The sequence below is a fragment of the Oenanthe melanoleuca genome, chromosome 10 (assembly GCF_029582105.1).
Source record: "Oenanthe melanoleuca isolate GR-GAL-2019-014 chromosome 10, OMel1.0, whole genome shotgun sequence".
NCBI classification, from domain to species: Eukaryota; Metazoa; Chordata; class Aves; order Passeriformes; family Muscicapidae; genus Oenanthe; species Oenanthe melanoleuca.
The window spans coordinates 11060610-11081648 of record NC_079344.1 but is presented as its reverse complement, the minus strand read 5'-3'; the positions used below and the strand labels follow the sequence as shown (position 1 = coordinate 11081648).

Here is a 21039-nt window from a genome sequence, read left to right as displayed (position 1 = left end):
TGCGGTCTTTGAGCTCCTGTCATGGTTCAGGAGGAAGGCAGAATCATTCAGAAACAGGCAGGGCAAATCCCATCTTTCAATACCCATTTCAGAAGAGAAATTATTTCTTCTGCAAGAAGACTGTGGACTGAATTCTTGGCTGGCATACGCTGGGTATTTTTTGTTTGTTTGTTTGCTTCCATGGAGGTCTGTTAATTTACACCAGCTCAAGACCTGACTCAGAATGTTTAATAAGTCCATAATATTAGACTTTGCATTCCTCTGAAGCCCTGTGGCTACAGCCTCTAGCATCACCAGGACAATTCTCTGAGGATCAATGCACCTACAGCAAACAGCACTGGGAGCTGGAATCAATTGTAGGTGTGAAACTGGCTGGATGAGTTACATGACAAATTAAAAGGCATTTACTCTTTAACCCAAAGGGCTGAAGTTCAAGTAGTCATACAGAGCCCACTTGAATTTTTTTTGGTCATCTTCTATCAGTATGGTATGTGTGGTAGGAGCCTGAAAATGAAGGATGTTGATGTCCTATTTAAAACCATAATGCAATCATTGATGTAGCCCCTAATGCCTTCACTCTTGTAGCCAGAGATTCAGGCCATTATTGGAGGAAGGTTGTTATCTGCTAGTCTGGCTGTTGTCAGCATTTATAATCTCATTTTGTGTACCTGAAACTGCACATGACTCACATGTTCAGCATGCAGTGAAAAATATATTTGGAAGAGAAGTGTGAAAATACCATCTGGACTAAGGAGGGAGGCTAAGCCATGGCTGGCTTTTGGATGGCTTGTTCATGGGGTTGGCTATTAAACAATTCCTCTGTGGGTTCCTTCTGCTGCTCCAAGCAGGCAGTGAAGCTCCAGCTTTTCTGGCTTGGCTGAGTAAAGCTCACTACCCCTTCCAGCACACTCACAGCACTTACAGAGAGCAGTGGTAAGAGATGCTGTTTATTTGTCACATTCCCTCTGCACCTTCCTGGGCTAATGCCCACACTCTGAGACAAAAAGCCTCCAGTTGTGATGTAGTGCCAAAGTGCCCTGGGTGGCAGTTCTTCACAGCTCCTGGTTACTTGTCTGGTTTGATTTTTCCAATTTGCTCTTGATTAGATGGCACTCTGTGACTTTCAAATCAGCAGAAAGGATATTTAATGAAGTAGTTGTGGCCAGAAACAGAGCAAGACAGGAGGTGCAGCTTCCACCTCTCTCCTTCCCCCTTTCTTACTAACGTACTCTACCATGGGAAATAATGGGATTTCATCAGAGCCCTGATTTCAGTTTGTTTTCTAAAACTGAACATTTCCACAGGGGCAGTAAAAAGAAGAAACAGATTTTTATTTTTAATTAAAATGAGATGGCAGACTAGTAGCAACCATTGCTCTGAGACAGTTTCATGTGTGAGTCCTTTGGACTCAGAGAGAAGGGCAGGAGCTGGCATTCAGGATATCAAAATATCCTGAGCCCCACATCCCCCGTCTGAGCAACTGGGCATCTGGACAGGCCTGTGTCTCTCAAAATTCATGCTGGCCATGTGCTGGTACCAAACACAGAATTGCCTCTTGTATATAACTCACAGCTCTGGTTCAGAAATAGCATTCCAGAGGCTGCTCCTGGCTGTGGTGAGTTAGTGCTGCCCCACAGCACAGCCAGAGGTGAGCTGCAAAGGCATTGCTGCTGATACTGCCTGGCTCCAGCACTGCTGCAGAGTTTAACAGAGAAACCCAAAGGAAGCAGGGGACTGAACAGCTGTCCATGCAAATCTGTCATCAGTGTTAATGATTTTCAAGCATCACCTCCCTCCAGCACAAGAACAGCCAAGAGAAGGCTTGGGGGGCAACTTATCAACACAAAAAAATACTTGGGAGGGCATTTTTGTCTTTCCTAAATGCTCTCTCATAGAAGTGGTGCCAGCACCATGGGTGGGCTCAGCTGTGGCTGTGCTGGGTCCACTGGAGCTGCTGGCAGGAGCCTCCCTCACCAGGGACACCCTGTGCAGAGAGCTGTGCAGGGAGGGCAGCATCCCCACCCTGCCCTAAAGAGCAGGCAGGTGTGTACAGCAGAGGAAATTGATACAAGAACTCCCTGCAGACGGGCTGGCTGCATGGAGCTGTGAGTAAAGGATGTGCAGCTCAGATCAGAGGAAGCCTTGCCCCTCAGGGTGTGGAACAGTCATATTTTGGAGGTCAGGAAGAAGTCATGCTCTGGGATAGTGCAGTCCAAAGATGGATGCTATTGTTATCAGCATTTATGACACTTAGATGGTATTTAGGTCTAATATGAAGTTTAAAATCTTCTAGTTTTGCTTGCTGGTTTCAGAAGGTCAGGTGCTGGATGCACCACAGTTCTCAGATGCTATGGTAGGATTAGGAGTTCAATAATAGTGCAGCCAAGCATGAAATATTGGAGTAACCAAGTTACTGATCTTGTTGATGCCTTGATTCATATTATTTTCTTTCCCTTCCTCAGCTGGTAAACAAAATGGTTTGCAAAGGCCAGAAGAATAATTTATTTTTTAATAAACTCCATTCAGCTCATTTCTTCTGGAGGGGCTTTTTGTACAGACATGGCTGTCTCAGAACAAAACACAGGGCTTTGGGAATGCATAAACTATCAGCAGAGAAAGCACTGACAAAATAATGATGCTTCTTCTTTAGGCTTTTTCTTCCCACTCCTGTCTTTTCCAGCCAGGGAAGTCCATCACCTGAAGCTGTCTTGTTTTCTGTAGGCATGCAGCTGGTCATGTACTCAGTGAGGGAAGCTCTGCAGGGCCGGCCCCGCTGGACCCGGGCAGGCCAGGACATCTGCTACTACAAGTGAGTGCCCTTTTGGTGAATAATTTGTGCCTTCCTTTCTCCACTGTTCTGCTCCTGTTAGCTGCACCGATGTCATGAGCCTCTTGCCACCCTATTTCAAATGTCTCTGCATTGGTGCTGGCTCAGTGTGTTATGTGCTTCCCCCTCAGCAAACAGCCACAAGTGAGGTGTCACTGTTAGATGCCAGGGAATATGCAGAATTCCCTTGCCCAAGAGGAAGGAGAAGGAAAGGAGAAATAGTGTAGTTGTTTTTTCCCCTGTCCAGGAAGAAAAGAGCTGGATGGGATCATTGTTTTTCTGTTGCATACTCTGACTTTTATGAGAGATAAAGGAGCTGAGGAGCTAAAGAATGGGCTGGATATAAAACAGTGGTGCAAAATAATTGTGGCAAGCTCAGTGCTGATATTTGTGCAAGTTCCCAGTTTTAGGCTGTTTTTGCAGTGTGCCAGAGCCTCAGAAGAAAATTCCAACTTGTCCCATGTTCTGTTGTATTTTTCTTTTCAGGGGTGGGGAGGGGTTGAAGGCACAGATTATCCTCTCTCAGCCTAGCATCTGTCTAGAGCAATTTGAGTAGCTATTTTATTTTGTTTCAAGTACTCTTTGCTGACCTTCATGCACCTGACCTTAGGGTTTTCTACCTCAAGAGCTCACATATATGATGCAGTGGCTTCCCTTTATGTGCCTGTAATGTCTGACTCCTCTGAGCCTGGGCAGACTTTTCATGCTGGATACCATTGCAGTGGCTTCCCATATCATTAACAAGGCTGCTATTGTGCTGTGATTAAACAGCAGCTGACTTCCAAGATTAAGCCATGATTGTGCAATTAAGCCTGTAATCAGATTCTTGTTCAGAATATATGAGAGAATTGTTTTATTGATTTGGAATAATCTGTGTTTTCTAGCTGTACATTGAATTATATGTCAACACAATCATCTAGGATAAGTACTTGTTGTCTCTCATTTATTGTGTGTTCCTGGTTCTCACATTTTTGTATACACAAGAATGTGCATGCACGCACATAAACACATTTTCACCTCTACTGAAACTTCAATGTTTTTGTTTCAGTGATTATAAAAGGGATTCTCAGTCACTGGAAGTTGTAGGGGGGAGGCATGTGAAACTTGTGTGGTTGAGGCTGTTCAGGCTTCTTCTCAGAAGAGAAGGAGATGGGATTGCTACAGTGATATCACACTGCCAGTATTTTGGGGAAAGAGCTCACTTCAGTTCCATTCACCTTACTCACAGGTCCTAAGCTGGGGCTGCATATTTTTAAGGGAAATTCATCCAAATATTTTTACCGGGAGTTATTAATAAATATGGGGAAAGAGTGATATACTTTGAAAAGTACAGGGGAACCCAGGGATGCCTTTAATTGCTTTTGCAGCAGGGCCTTTTCTGAGAGACACCTCAGCTGAAGGGCAGGGGAGGGAGAGCTCGTTGGTGAGATGTCTGTGTGAGCAGGTTGGCTGATCTTTGGCATTCATCTCCCCTGGGGATGGGGAAGTTCACTCATCAAGATGAATGTTGTGGCACAGCAGTGTCACTGTGTACCTTCCTCATGTGCCTCACAAGAGCTTTTGTGTTGTGGGGAATATTAGCAGAGCTCTTGTCAAAAAGTAGCTGAGTGACACTTCTGCTCTATTTTATTGCCTCTGTGAAGTGACAGGATACAGCCATGATAAACAGTTGCAGTTACAATAAGATCATCTAATTCTCTTGCTGTCTTGGCAGCTTTTATGCACTGAATAATATTCCTTTCTGGCAAATTATTTAAGGAACAATGGCAGCTGAGTGTTGAATTGGTGACAATGTGCTTGTGCCTTTGGTTTCATGGCTCATTCTAAGCATATTATCTAACCTCCAGCTTTTTCAGACAGCACTCAGGTCAGGTAGTAATGAGGTACATGGAGTGTTTTGTTCTCACATCAGCACTAAAAACTTGGCTGTTTAGTGATCATAACGATGTCAGAACTAGGTGTTCTCTTTTCAGCATCTTTATAATCACATTAGATGAAATAAACATCATAACATTAGCAGGTCACTTCTCAGCTCTAATGATATCTGTGAGAGGGTGAGACATCAGTGTCACTCTGAGAGCACCTGGCCTTTGCAGTGTGACTGAACACCTTAATGGCACAATAGCTGGGGGAATATTCTACTTCAGCTGGGATTCTGCCTGAAATATTGACAGCAAAAATACCTTAGCATGGATTTGCCCTTCGTAAAAATGTTGTGTTTGCATTTTGTGCTTTCTGATGTGGCAGACTCCAAAATAACAGCCATGCCCAGTAAATTGTTAAATATTGCTTTTTATGGTATGAACCAGGGTGTTGCTAAAGCATCTTGCTCTTAATAGCCCCACTTAGAGATGTAAGGAGGTCTGGTGGGAAGTATTTTGCACCAAAGGAATACATCAACAGATTAGGAGAGAGAAATATTTTACATTCCATTTGAGCTCTGTTTTGAAGTGGCCCAGAAGTCTGGGATATTGGTACTTTCTTTGGCCATTTTAGTCTAAGCTGAAGATGCCATATTCCATCATCTAGCAGTGCTTTTTTACTACACTAAGTGCTGCAGATAGTCTAAAGATCAGATGGCCAAGGGATATTGTTCCTGAATCACTTGGTGCTTTTGAATTCCTCAGTTTACAACCCAGCTGCTTTCCTTCCTGCATCTTTGTCCAAATTGCTTTACCTGTCTGTCTGTTTCTCCACCAACAAAGGGTGGAAAATTAGAGTCACTTGTCTGCCACCCAAATAATGGAATAGATAAATGGGGAAGCATGTTTTAATCAGACAGTGTTTGCAAAGATTTTTTTAAGCTCAAAAAATTATCTTGCACAGTAGAAGATAAGTAGTATTATGATTATTATTAATTAACTCTTCATCATTGCTTATGCTGGAAATATAATACTTGTGCTTTTTTTTTTTTTTTCTTTTTTTTTTTTCTTTTTTTTTAAGGAGAGCAGTAAGCAAAGTGATTTCACTGCTACAGTGACAGTAGACACAGCTTGCATGTTCATTGAGAAAACTATGCTTTGGTCTTTTTTTTCCTTCCCAATAACCAGTGTGTTGGCTTCTAGAAAGCATGAGAGACTTTCAACATGTTTTTGAAAGAGAAGACAAATAAGGTAGTGGGGACCAGGTGCTGCCAGAGTCTTTTATTCCTTTCCTTTTCCTTGCTTGTTACTTTAGGCTCCATGCTGATATGGTAGGGTGTTGTGATGAAAAAGTGGTGAGGAACTAAAAACCATCAATCTGGTGGAGGAAAAAGGAAGCAATAGAGCTATTTTGGCTTGACAGCAGTAGGAGGAGAGGGAGGCACAGAGGAAAAACGTTATTTTTTTTTAGGCTTCTTTTAAAAATACTCAGAGCTACTGCTTTGTATGACGGATTGTGAGGAGACCAGATTATATACAGTAAAAGTACATGATCATTTACACTGCTTACACACAGGGGCTTTTTCTTTTCAATGCAAGAGTGAGGAATACTGAAGCCTCCCAAAGCCACCTGTAAGCTTCCTGTTACTGCCAGATAGCTTGCATAGATTGAAGCAGATGTCAAGAAGTGATTCAAAATGTCTTTTCTGGGTGTGCAGTTAGGTGGAACAGCAGAGATGCTCAGAACAAGGATGAAAATGCTGCTGAGCAGTGCTGTGGGAGCTGGGCAGGGTGAGGAACACTGAGCTACCAGTGTAGCATCGAGGTCAGAGGTGTCTCCTGCTGCAAACCCCTGGGTTAAAGTGACCATTTTAGGTAGGAGAGGGAACTTGGCTGCAGAATTACAGACTACAGAGGGAGAACCTTTACTTTGGAGTGTTAGGGACAGGTGGGAATAATGTCTCTGTGAGATATTGAGGCAATTTCTGCCTGCAAAGACCTGCTTCTTCCCACACTTCTAATTACAAGTGTGAACTTGGAGGGGAGGGCTTGGCACTTGTGTGACCACTCTTTATGAATAAGGTGATCTAACCTTCCAAGTGACACTGAGTATAATAGAGGCCATGGAGATGAGCATTTTCCTTCTGGACCATGCAGGAAATGGCCCTAATTATCCTTTATTGTCAAAATTAACAGGAGCTATGTTAAATGTCATTGTTCTGACTTCAAAAAAATACCAGACATTAACCCTTGATCCAGTGAAATACATACATAAATGCTAAGTACATGTTTCTATATTTGTGGGGTTTTTTTGAATTTTATTTTTTCTCTTTGAGTCTCTTTGTCCAGTGTTAAGGTGCTTTATTTGCAAAGGAAATGTTGGGGTAAAGGGTTCAACTGAGAATGAAATCACAGGCTTTTCAGGTTGCCACTGTGACTCAGTGTTCCTGCACTATCTATTGATCCAGTCAGTACCACTCACCCCACGTGTTCCTAACTGTTGAATTCAAGTGAAAACCTAGCAGCATTGTATTGTCTCTCCTTTATGAAAAAGAGCTGATTATTTTGGAGAATTTGACAAGAATAATTATCTTTTCTCTCCACCCCTTTGAATAAAAATGAACAGCAGCAAAATAAACTAGTATTGTAAAATTCAGGAGCTGAAATTGCATCTTTTGGTTGCCTCTTCTATTTTGCATTTTAATGCAACATTGATGATAACATTTGTCAAAGAAACCTCACAGTCCTTCAGAATCAGAAGGTTTGGCAACAGCATAATTGGTGCAATGTGGGAAAAATATTGTTTGAAATGTACTTATAGATGCAATTTGCTCTGAGGCTTCTCCCTAAAGTGCATGATTTGTCACTTCATCTCTGCTGAAAGAAAACTTTCCTACTCAGCCTGGAGTCATCTCTTCATCAGAGTAAGTCTCCTGTAAGAGAGTAGGCCCTGAGATAGACTGGGGAGCTTGTTAGAAGATTTTGTAGTTTTATTGAAGCAGGATTTGTGTGCCCTCTTAGACCTGGTCAGTGTGGACCAGCCTCACCCAGAGCTCTGTTGTAGTGAGGCTTCAGCTCAGTCACTGCTGTGTCCCTCTTGCTGTGTCCCTCCTGCTGTCCCTGCTTTGCTGCACATCCTGATCTGGATCCTGGTCCATGACCTGACCTCCTGCTGGACCCAGACCTGCCCCACCACCACAATCTTCTCTGATGACTGCACCTGTGGTTGAACCCCAGTCATGGGTGCTGTGGGAGATGACCCTGCCAAGAGATCTCTGCTCTTCTGCTTCCATGTCAAACTCAGCTCCCTGTTTTTCAGGGAGCAGCTAGTCCTAACTGCTCCCTGAGATGGGGAGGCTCAAGTCTTCAAAAAAGAGAGGTACAAAGAAGAGTTTTTGGGTAGGTCACAACTGGCAAATCTGTATGAAGTCATTTCTCCTTCATGAACAGTCTCTACCCAAACCCACTCTCCTTCCTACTCAGCAAAGTGCCTTTGTTGTTATCTGAAATATTTTTATGTATGTCCTATTTATTATTTATTTTTATTCCTGAAATATCACTTTTCTTCCTGTGGTGGAACTGAATAGTTGCTTTGGCAGGGTATTCATATTTTCTAAATCTCCAGGCTTTTTGCAGAGTATTTTCTCACGGCATTGTTCAGGGCTGTGAAAAGGAACCTGCATCCTGAGCAAGATAATGTGGATATCTGAAGAAATACAGCAATTTCAGCTGAATGCATAGTTTAAATATGTCTGGACTCTGCTATATGAGCTACTATTAGCTGCCTGCTTCTTTATTTGCATCTTAACAAAACATTAATGGAGCATTAATGATGTTATTTTCCCAGGAGAGTGCTCCCATCCATCAGCAGCACATGACTGGCTGTGCCCTGCTCTGCCACGTGCAGTTCTCCTCTAATTCCCTGCTGGGCTTTGTGTCCTCTTGTGTGGATGTTTCTCTGAATGCTTATTTTTCCCGTGGCTGCTTCAAATGCACATCTAGAAGTGCAAGGCATTAACTTTGCTCCTCTTTCTCCTCTTCCAGGAACCACTACCGCTGCAGTGCAGCTGCAGGAGGAGGTGTGAGGGGAAGGTTCTACTACACCCTCACCTTCAGCATCAAGTTCCCCCACAAAGATGATGTTTGCTACCTGGCCTACCACTACCCCTACACCTACTCCACCATGATGGTAATGCTGGCATGTCCAACTTGATAAGATCATGGCCCTGGCAGCTGGAGCTGCTTGGGTGTGTGTAGATTGTGAGATGACACCTCCTCATCCCTGGGACTGTTCAGGGTCAGCTAGGATTTTTTTTGTTTGGGTTTTTTTTTTTTTTTTTTTTTTTTTTTTTTTTGTTTTGTTTTGAGCAAGCTGGTCTAGGGAAAGGTGTCCCTGCCCATGGCAAGGGGGTTGGAATGAGATGATCCTTAAGGTTCCTTCCCACTGAAACTATTCTGGGATCATGATGGTGTGTAAACAATTGCCTTGTTTACAGCTGCATCTCCTGCCAGCTGTAAAGCCCAGAATGCTGTAGGGAAAATTAAATTTCTCTGTGGGATAAGCACAAACCATTAGCACTTAGACCAACCATAATGGAAACCAAAGGTGTCTCCACTCACTTGGGCAGCAGGATTCTCCTCCTGAAGGGCTGGGAAGCAGGGGCTAAACCTAATGGCAGCTCAGATGTGCTGCCTGATCCTCCTCTGACCCAGGGTAGCAGCCCAGCTTTCAGAGCTGCCCCCAGCATTACCAGGCTGCTGATCACCTGATACTTTACCAGCTCTTTCCCCAGTGCCAGCTGGAGTGTCAGAAGGAATTTGTGACGCTCCCACCAGTGCTGTCAGTACAGAAACTAAAAGAATACAACTCCAAAGCACAAATTTAATTATTGAATTTTACCAAGTTTTGTTTTTTTTGTTTTTTTTTTTTTGCTGGGCACGGCTTTGTTTTCCACAGCCTTTTCTGTGGAGAGGGGTGGATGGTAAGGGAATTTTCCAATGTGCTTCCTCTATAATTGATGTAGGGGAGACCAGGGTCTGAAGGGAAGACAGGATGAAAGAAGTGAAATGAATAGTTCTGGGAGTAGCTTTGCTTTGATGCCATAGATGAGAATGATGTTACTGCAGATGAAACCACACAATTCCAGTAGATCGATTTCCCTTCCTTCTCACCTCAATTTCCATTATCAACACGTTTTGTTTTGGGCAGTACATGCTGGTGTGGGTTGGTGGAGCTTGAGGTCCCTGTGTTTTTTACAATTGTGTCAGTTTTCCATAACCAGGTGTTGGAGGCTGTGCTTTCCAGGGCAGTGTCCTCCCCCAGGACTCGCTGTGCTGCCCAGCATGCCAGCAGAGTGAGGCTGAGATGGATTCCCTCTCAAGAAAGCCTCTTGTCAACTGCTTTGCATCCCATTATGGACATTCAAAGAATCTGCTTCCAGTCTGGAAGAAGGCCAGTCCAGCCTTCAGTCCAAAACATGGCTGTCAGCTCACTTTTTATCAGTGCCTCACCAGTTACTCCTGAAGTTCTTTGGGGAAGAATGTGTGCTCCAGTGGTGGGGTTTGACCTTCAGCCCTGAAGGCTCCAGTATCTACAGTCTGCAGGGTAAAAAATACATGCAGTACTGAAGAATTGGTTGGACTTACCACCATACATTTCACATAAATGCAATGCCTCATCATTATTTTACTGTTATTGATTTCTATCTTCTGCTGGCACAAAGCAAGAGAGACTTGGAGAGTTTGTATGCTCTGGGAATCACTGAGTATCTCACCTGCTCCAGAATGAATAGAATAGAGATGAAACAGATGTTATTCCTAGGCTTGCAGCACCAGTTCTTTAAGTATTGCACTGTCTCTTCAAATAAAATGCTTATTGAAGTTAAAGGGAATTTTGCCCCAGGTAAAGTTTAAATGAACTCAGACACAATAAAGACCATAAAGTTTGGTAAATGGGAGTTATGGGTAGAAAAGGTTGATAGACTGTGTCCAGCTCTAGCTCTAGCTGGACACTACTAATAATTCTGAAAGGCTTTTTTGCTTGGGCTAATTTAAAATGTAAAGTGATGCACTATACACATTTCCATTTTATTTTTATTTCCACAGTAAATATACTAAATCAGGTTTGTGCATCAGTAGATTGCATTTTAAAGCATTTGTCCACTGGTGAAGTGTGTGGGTTTTACATATCAATTATAAGTTAAAAGTGACTATGAACCCAAGGGCTCAATTAAAGACATAGTGCTTTGGGGAAGAAGATAAACTTGCATATGGAGTTAGTAATTTGAAAATGTTTTTAAATATCATATATATTTAATGGTTATAGGCATATTTGCAGGAAATATTGCAGAATCCTATTTGAACTGGATGCACTCTGCAGTTCATTACTTCTTGTCCATTAGTAATTACATTTCTTTTATGAACAGTAATTTATCTATTTTTACATCACAGTATTAATTGTTTTGATATCTAGCTGAAGTCTCTGTGGTAGCTATACCCAATTAAATTTCACTGGGTACCAGGAACATAAGTAAATGATGCTATTGAGCTCACTGTATCTATGTGAGTTTGTTAAATGCATCTAATAATTGAATTTACTTTATAGAGCTGTATTTTAATTGTTTTATAACATAGCTGACTGTAAATTTCAGTTCTGTGTTTACATGGTTCTATTTGGATGCTGGTAAAGCAGACTGAAACATGGTGAGCTCCAAGGTTTGAATAACAGGAATGTGGTATCCCATAAATATGGATCAAAATTTAACCCTGGCTCAGAGACAAACCATCACCATGTGAGGGCCATTGACTGAACTCATTTTTAATCAGTTTTAAACTTTTTAAAAATTTTTAAAAATTTTTGAGTGAACTGTGTTTTAATTATTGTTGGGATGAATGTGCTCTGTGCACCTATTCCTCCCAACTGGGAGACAACTGGTGTTCCACAGCTCTCAGCAACACCCTGCAGTGGCATTGCTCACACTCATCAGTTGCAATGCAAACAGAGAACTACACTTCATCTGGTGTGTGGGTGACAAGTGGCTCCATCTCTAATGAGGTGATCGTAATTTGTTCCAAAAAGTCTTCCTTCTGAGCTGCCAGTTCTTTTTCTCAAATTTCTCAAGAAGCTGTTGGACTTTAGAATTGTTTAAAACTGTCATAAACTTTGGGGGTGGGGGGAAAATCTCTCTTTTTTAAATAACTTCTTGGAAAGGCACTTGAAATTTCCCACTACTGATTGTACAAAATGTTGTTTCGATTATAAACTTTTTGGCTGCCTCTGATATGGAGTTGTCACTGAGTTTCACTGGCATGTGCTTGACAGCTAAGCAATCAATTCTGTAAATGTTCAAAAGTGGTGAGTTTTCTCACATTTCTACAAAACCGTTATTAAAATATAAAGAGTAAATTCTTCTTTTGAATTTCATGTATGCATAGAAATTTCATCAAGCTCATGAAAGCACCTAGGAACTGTTCAGGCAAAATCATAGAATAGTTTGGGTTGAAAGGAACATTTTAAAGGTCATCTGGTCCAACCCCTCTGCAACAAAAAGGGACACCCTCAAGTAGGTCATGATGCAAGAATAAATATTCTGTGCAGCTTCAGTGGACTGGGATGCACTGTGAATGGCTTGTGCATATTTCTGGGATGTAAAAGGTGGTGATATTATCTGGCAGAAGAGAGGAACTGGGGAGTTAGCAAGATATGAAATTAGTATCAAAAATAATATACAGCTCCTGGAAAAAATCAGGTTATAGAGTGTGAACTCCTCTATAATTTGCTTCCTTGCTTCTTTTTCAGTCCCATCTTGATATCCTGGAACAAAATAGGAACCCTAAGAAGGTTTACTGGAGGAAGCAGACACTCTGCCAGACTCTAGGAGGAAATCCATGCCCATTGCTCACAATCACTGCCATGCCTGAGTCTAAAAACAGACATGACCTGGAGCAATTCTGTAAGTAACCCAATGAAGCATTAAAAAAGATGCTGGTGAGTTGTGCTTGTGTCAGCAGTGACAATAACAACCTCTTTTGTGAATGTGCTGGTTTTCTTGTCTTTCTCATTTTGGAAGAAAGAATATAAATATGAGGAATAGCCAATTATGATGCTCTTTAAACATTACAGGTTTGCATGGAGGAGGGAGGAGAATCGATGCAATTTTATATTTCTAATTTCTCTTCAATGATGTAAAGTTCAATGATTTGAAAAGTTCAAAATAAAATATCTCCTAGACCAAAAAAACTGTGAAATAACTAATTCAACAAGATTTTTTTTAGCATTTTTTGCTTTCTATTAAAATTATTTCTGCATTTTGAAGTCTTAAATTTGGAAAAAAAATCCCAAAACCAAGATAAGTCATTCCCAGCTGGACCAGAAATTGAAGTGTTCTGGTGAAATTCCAGCTCCTCCAGTGTGCCCAGTAGATCCATCTGGACACAATATAGCTTTTTTCATTCTGTCTGAGACCATATTGATGATGTACTGTTTAATAGTAAATATTATAATTGCCATTTTATATCTAGAGCTGGTTATTTTTTGTTGTGAGAGCCAAAGATTTAGACCTTCAGTGGCCTTTATGAACAAGATTAAGATATGCATGTTTCTGTAACTCAGCAGCAAGTGATAAGATTGATTAGCATCACAATGGGTTAGCTTTGATTTTAGAGCCTAAATCATTAACTACTTCTGTGTAGGTTGGTTTGTTTTTTTTTTCTGAAATCAGGAACCAGGTATGCACTGAATTTTATCTCTTCAAACACAACACAAGTTGAGACCTTTGAGACTGGTGAATATTTAAATGGTCTTAAGATCTTTTTGGATGTTAAATGAATAGTTTTCATTACCTCACTTAGATACTAGGCTAGAAGAATCCAAAAGGATTCTGTGACATGAACCACAGTTCTCGTTGCAGACTTCTCCTTGTAAATTAAAGGGAGCTGAAATATGAGAGTTGGTGAAAGTTATTGCAATGTTTTTTGGTCCAGGTTTAGAGCAGTGACTGCAGCTATGCTGACATTACAGTGTAATCACCCACAGCTCATACCTTTTTACTGTAATAAGTTGATTAAAAATTCAGCTTTTATCCTGCATTAGCAAATCTGTGTCATGAACAAGCTTTTCTTGTTGAAATATTAAAGAAAAATAGCCAAGTACAGGCTACATGGGGAATTTATAATGTGCATACACAGTTTAATTGTGGCTGTCCATGCCTGGCTTGAAGAGAGAATTCCTTAAGCACTTTTTTCCCATGATAATGATGATACAGAAAACCAATGGGTGGGAGCTGGGGAGGGGAAGGTTGATTATCTAAAGCAGCCTTTGGCACATGGCAGGTGATCACCTGTTATTTGCTGACACCTCATGGCAGAAGGTCTCAAGGGGACAACTGAAAGTAGGTTGGAATATTTTATTTGAGGATTGGAGCCTTCTGCAAGAGACATGCAGTGAATAAGATTTTCTGCCCAAGTGAGAAATCCTTTCCAATGGTGGTACAAAGGAAAAGCTGAGCTAATATTTGGGTTTATCTAAGCAAGGGCTTGGAGTAAGTCTGTCACATGAGGAGTCAGTATCCTAAACACTGGACTTTTGCTCTTTTGGCTTTGAAAGGACTTTCTGAAAGGAGTGTTTTGCCTTATGAAAGAAAAAAAAAAAAAAAAATTCAAGAAAGTATTGTGGTATAAATGGGACCATATTGGGAGGCATGGCCAATTTCTGGAGCACTGCATTCTCAGATTGTGTTCTCAGACTGCTTCTTGCAGTGTTAGAAGAGAGCCTGGCAGATTTTCAAAGGTTGTTAACCTGTCTGCAAAGACGAGGCTTGGCTTGCTCATTCAGCCCAGTTTGCTGAAAGATTCATGAGGCATCTATGAACAATTTTGACAGATACTTTTTCCAAATGTTTCACACTGTTTAATATACTGCATCTAGGTTCAAATCCCAATTATGTGGCTTAAGTCCTCTTTATTTTCAATGGAAAGAAATATCTCCTGCCTTGTGGTAATACCTGAAGCCAGTGAGAGCTGGTAGTTCTCCCTGAAATGCCATGAAATCCTGCCCCACTAAACCCCTCCTCTGAAGTCTTGCACTACAATAAGATTGCAGACTTCCTACATCTATCCATGAGCCCAAGGAACTCAATTAAAACAGAAGATGTAGAAAGCCCCAGCTGTCCAACTGAAAAAATAAATTTTTGGGGGGGAAAGACATTGTCAAGGCAACACAGTTTCACTCAAGTTTTGAAGACTGTAAAAGTAAACAGTACTATTCTTAAGTGATGAAAATATTTATTGTTTTATCAAGTGGAAGAACAGCAAGACAGCACACCATGTTTTATGCTGTGGGGATGCCCTGTAGGCAAATCTGAATAATCATGTATGTGCTTATTTTGTTTGAGTAGCTTGGATAATTATGGCTTTTGGGGATGCATTTAGTCTAATTTGTGCTGCTTTGTGTGGCTTTGATCAGCAGTTACTTCTCAGTTTCCTCATTTTGTATGACATACCCATCTTTCTGTGAAGTGTTTTGGCTGATGGAAGGACCTGTTTGTCAATGTTTTCCATGCTAAAAACATAACTCAAGAGTAGCAACTTAGAGCTAAATATGAAGAGACCAAAGGGTGCAGGATTTCCCTGCAATAAACCCCATCTTTGTGCAGTCTCCATGTATGAGTATTCTACCTTGAGAAGGAATGTGGTGCTTCAGCACTGAGAACTTGGCATGTGGATAATGAATAAAAATGGACAGCCCTTGTTTTTTCCTTCTGTAGGCCAATGCATAATTTTAATGAGCTATAGTAATTCTAATTTCCCATCAAAGGTATGTTGCCTTTGTTACATGTGTTAATCTACACCTTGAGAGTTTCTTTTCAGCAATGCCAGTGGTACAAATCTCACCAGGACTCTGTAGCTCCTGCACATGATCCTACTGAAATAATCTAAATCTTTCCCAAGTATAGACATGCAGGGATAAGGAAACATCACAGATAGAGGCATTGGGTGGGTGAGGGGTACTGGGAGGGCAGCAGGATCAGCCTGGTAGGAGTGCAGTGGGAAGAAGTTATTTTGCATTGGAAGTGCCAGGGAGAGTGAGGGCATGACATCCTCTGTGTCAGCTGTGCTTTAGTTCCCTTCCTCAGCTCTTTCAGATTGCTCTTGTCAGGCTTTAGATTAATGTGGTCCTAGGTTAAATTTGTCTGAGTTAAATTTATTAACGTGCACCTTGTTAATAGGAAGCACCAAGCCATGCTGAAGGGAAGAAAAATGGGCTACTTCTTTCCTTCATTATGCCTTGTTTGTGTGAGGCTTTGATACTGACTTCAGGCTTCTTTCTCCTTCCTCTCTTTGTATCTGCCCTTTATATGACAGTGGTGTAGTGAATAATTTTTACTAAATGTTCAGTTCTGAAATTGGTATGAACACAAAGAAGTGAGCTGGGAACTCTAGGGCTTCATCTGCTTTTACTCTTGTTCATGCAACCACTTAGTTACAATCAGCACAACCTCCTCTCCAACTTAATCCATGTCTGTGGGTACCTGGGGCTGGTCAGTGGTCCCTGTTGGGCTTTCAGCTCCATAGGCTTGAACAAATAGAGACTGAGAGGGTCTATCTTGTTTTTTGTGCTTGCTGTTTAACTTTAAACTTGCCCTTCCTGCCATCAGATGAAGACTCAGCATCCAGCTAGTACAGATGTCTTTAATACCCATTCTAACTGCAATAGCCTCCATAGTCTTGTGATAAAGGTAAAATCATTCTGACTCTGTGTGGGTGACTTTATTTCTGGCTATGTTAGGTCTGCTGATGACAGTAAAAGGGATTTTTGAAGAGAGGGCAATTCCCAGCATCTTTCAGAGCATTCTCAAATGATGCAAGAAGAAGGAGAATGATAAAGCTTCCAAATCTTGGTGCCAGCTCCCCACTTGATGAATTAATAGGTGTTTGCAGAGCTCTGATTTTCTTCACTTTGCCACACACACACAGCCCAGTGAAGGCAGTGTTAGCAGCATGTATGTGCATCCAGTAATAGTTTGCAAACTCTTAATTCACAGTATTATTTATGCATGTGAGTAACTCCACTAAACTCCCTGGCAGACAGCTGAGTAGACCCTGCAAGCAGGAGGATACTGTTGTGACAGAGCAAATGGACAGATTCACTCTTCAAAGAAGTGTAAGGAAAATATCTAAACACTGACACACGGGCAGTGATAAAATTGTCTTCTTGTTAAGAAAATAAAGGACACTGATATGTTGCTAATGTTAACAGAGTGGTGGAATTAAAACCACCAAAAGCAAAATAATTGGTCAGAAAAGAACAGAGTACACTCTACCCTCCCAATGTGAGCGTTTTTCAGCAGGTGTTTCCTGGATTTACCCTGGGTTGGGGTGGATTTGCTCTCACCTTTAATTGGGGAAGGGAAGGGGCAGGACACCTCTGAGATGTGATGTAGTGTAGGTGTCATTCTGGTTAGTGCTAACACAGAGTAATGACTCTGTCCCAAAGGAATTGCACAGCTCTCTTCATGGCTGATTGTACTGTTGTCATCCCCATTAATAACAGTGATTATTCAGTGTGGTATGTGTATTCCAGAGTCAAAACACCTAATGAGTATCCTTTTAGCCATGGGCAGCATTATAGATCTGAATTCTGTGGTTTAAAGTTAACCCAAATTGTCCCAGATAATTAGCAGCAGAGGTAAGGGAAATCAAAGAAAAATGACATTAGCAAATGGATTTACATCTGTAATACCTGTCACTTTGAGTTGCTCTTCTGTCATCATGTCCTCTTTATGCATGGCTGAGGAAACCATTATGAATATTGTCAAAAAAAAGGATAATGACACCTGCTTATCTTAAATGTAGTCTCCTGGGGACTTGAAGCACACTTTTTGTCTAGGCATGTTTCTGAAGAAGGATAGGGTAATGTTTTCAGGATAGATATGGTAGGGTGCTCATACCATTGAATTGGCAGATACTCCTGGAGCTGGAATGAGGGATAAAGTGAGACTAATGAGGTGTCTTTAACTGGTGTCATCTTAAGCCTACAGACACAGTTGCTGGAAAAAACTATTCTAACATTTCTCAATTTGCTTGTGTAAGCTATTTAGATGGTTGTTTTGCAACTTTGATCTTTTCTTAGGAAGCAACAAGCCCTTTACCTTTAAATATAAATTGCAGCAAAGAGCAATTCCTGAGCAAAGAACAGCAGAGGATGTGAATTGCAGGGGCCACTTATGCAGGATACTGGGAAATAATGATCATGTGGAAAATGTACACAGTTTAATTAAGCACATTGATTAAATCAATATGACTCAAACAGCTTAGTGCTCCAATCAGCTTAATCTCATTAAATGTAATTCAGGCCTCAATAATTGATTAATAATGCATGATAGTTTATGAATTATTGACTCCAAGTTATTATAACTGTGCCTGCTCCCCGTGTGGCAGCCAGTGTTGCATGTTAATTATGAAAGGCTCAAGCTCTCTTGAATAACTTTTTCAAACCTGGAGATGACACATCTCCTGGTGAAACAGGGATCAAATTAGTTCAACACCTTATTGGAGTCAGCCAGCCCCAAAGGAAACTGCGCTCCTTAAAGGAAGCTCTCATCTAATAATGTTGAAATAAGGAGGTAGAATGACCTGCTCTGGTTGGTAATGATCTTTTCAGCAGGCAGAAGGGCTGCCTGTAGCAATTCATCTGGAGTGCTAACCTGGCATTGTGCTGGCTGGAAGCAGCTCACACCAGCCAGCACATCTGCACTGTCACTGCACTGTCACTGCCTCCAGCACACAGCAACAGCACAGCCACTGCTGAGGGACCCTCAGCTCACACACCTGCCAAGTGGGGACCAATCCACCTCCCCAGAACTGTCTGGCTGCTTTCTGTGGAAAGGTCTGATAGGCTGTTATAATGACATTTCCACAGTGCTAATGTCATGCAAGAAGAAAGAACCGTTTTTCTTGTATGGAATATGAATATATATATATATGAATAATAGAATAATCTCAGGAGAGAAACCAAGAACTGAAGAAAGCCCCTGCTCCTGGGGTGGTCCCCCATTAGATGGCATTTCCACTGAATGGAACAGAAGATGTCATCTCTGACAGACTGTTTTTGTAGCTTTCTAGGTACTTAATGTGGACCAAATTGCAGTCTTATGCAGAAAGTGTCCACCAGCATTACATTTCCTTCAAGTATTCCATTTACAGACCTGTTCTGCTTTTTCTTGTCATCAGTTCTCTCTCTCTCCTCCTTATTTGTGATTACAGTTAAAAGTGAACAGATTTTACTGTGTAAAGAAATTGATTGAGATGATTATAGAACACTGGAGAAAAACATTTTTTTCTTCATCCTTGCATCTGCAATAATGAGGTTTGTGTCTTTGTATTCTTTTGATTTGAAGATTTTCTTCTAATTTGCAGGGCTGCCAGGCAGAGGTGCTGATTTCTCTCTCACTTTGTACCAAACACTTTGTTTTTGGTGACAGGAAAAGTCAGCTGTTGTGAAAACTGTTATCCTGTTTTAATGCAGCAGTGAGGAAAGGCTGAATAAAATTGTCATGTGTTCTGCAGTGCTAAATAATTACAGAATTGAGAATATGTTTTTTTTTCCACTTGAATAGACAGTTTCTCAAGCTTCTGAAGCCAAGCAATGCTCTCCAGTTATGCAACACTGATGGTGTGCACTGAAATTTTTTCAAGATTGTCTTTCAATTTCAAACATCTCTTCTACTTTTTCCTTCTGATATCTCAGTCACAACAGCTTTGGCAGCTCCCTGCAAAAAAAGCAGACAAATTTCTGCAAAACTGTTTGAGTATCCAGCCTGCTGCCATAAAGATGGAAGCTGGTTGAATGGAATATGAAATCTGTGAGACAGACACATGGTTGTCTGCAGGCTGAGGCCAGTATTTTTCATGATGTATCAAATGCTCTTTGCATTTGGGAATGGTGGTGGAGCCGACTCTGCCAGCAGAGCTTTGACACTGTGGTCAGCCTTCTGTGTGCTTGGCAAAATACATATTAATATATTGAATTCCAGTATTCAAGGCAGCAAGGAATGGACAGAAAACACTGAACAAGAATGCTAAAACTGGGCTGTGAAGCATAGACAATCAGAGTTTTTTTAGCAAAGAGAGAAAGGAAATATTATGGTAATCTCTCATTCTGTCCCACCCTCTCCCTAATGCAGCATGATGGCAGAATAAGCACCTTAAATGAGATTATTTGTAGTGTTCTTCATTCAGCTGCCCTGTTCTGTTTTTTTTTTTTTTTTTTTTTTTTTTTTTTTTTTTTTTTTTTGTTTTTTGTTTTTGTTTTTTGGTTTTTTTTTTTTTGGTTTTTTTTGGTTTTTTTTGGGTTTTTTTGTTTTTTTTAAATAAAATTCCTTCTGAAATTTGGATATTTTTTCCAAGCCCTCCTCTGCTTAGAGGATAGAGCAGGAAATTCTGTAGCACTTTTTTTCAGCACTTGTTCAGCTGCTTTTCCTTCTTTGATTTATAACAGTCTTATTTCTGCCCCAAGAGACTTATAACCTTTTCATGTCCTTTCTAGGGAAGAAATCTGATTAAAGGCTGAATTTTCTGGAACATAAGTTATCAATATCTTCTTGGTTGGTATGGACTTGGGCTAGAACATCAAGAGTTGGACTTGATGATCCTTGTGGGTCACTTTCAACCCAAGATATTCTATTATTCTCTCAGCATTGCTTAAGGCTGGCAATGCTCCAGACTTCCAGAACTTAACAGCCTTTTCTGATACACTAATGAATTAAACATCTTGAAAATCTCAATTAGCATATCTTAGTCATAATTATTTTATTTCTTGATTGGTTTGTCAAGTGCCTCTGAAGGGTCTTCTCACAGGAGTGTGGTACCACTTGTATTTTTGCTACAAGGCATTGAAAATTATCAATGAAACTGAAGATGGTTTGGTTGTATGTATTTCTTATATTGCTTTGGAAATTTATATGCAGTTGCTTGGAATGTACCTGTCTTACAACACCCCAGCACCAGAGCTCATTGCAGTGGATCTGCAAGCTTCTGTAGCAGTGCCAGGTTGCCCAAATTCCTGCCTTAACAGAAGGCAAAGAAAAAAAAAATCTTCTCACTTTTAGGTGGGAACATTTTGTGAGAAGCCTGCAGGTGTTTTGTTTCCAATGGCCAATCAAGGTATTGAAATAGAGCCCAGCAGAGCCCCCAGGCAGCTCTTACTCTCTCAAATGGTGAACAAGCATTAAACTGATACTGGGTTTCTATTATCAACTTCAAATTATGGTGTGGCAGAAAAACCCCCAGATCAGTGTGTTTCTGTGAGTGGCACATTTCCCATTCCTGGCCATAAATTCTGCTCAGGTGCAG

The 21039-nt window shown here is 41.0% G+C and overlaps 1 protein-coding gene across 1 annotated transcript in view; it reads left to right on the top strand.

The window, feature by feature from the left end:
- AGBL1 (AGBL carboxypeptidase 1) overlaps positions 1-21039 on the top strand; it is a 261953-nt gene that overhangs the window by 65499 nt on the left and 175415 nt on the right. The window contains exons 15-17 of the mRNA XM_056500274.1: positions 2722-2809; positions 8734-8878; positions 12488-12641. Of these exons, the coding sequence (XP_056356249.1) occupies positions 2722-2809; positions 8734-8878; positions 12488-12641 (387 nt within the window). The remainder of the gene's footprint in view (positions 1-2721; positions 2810-8733; positions 8879-12487; positions 12642-21039) is intronic.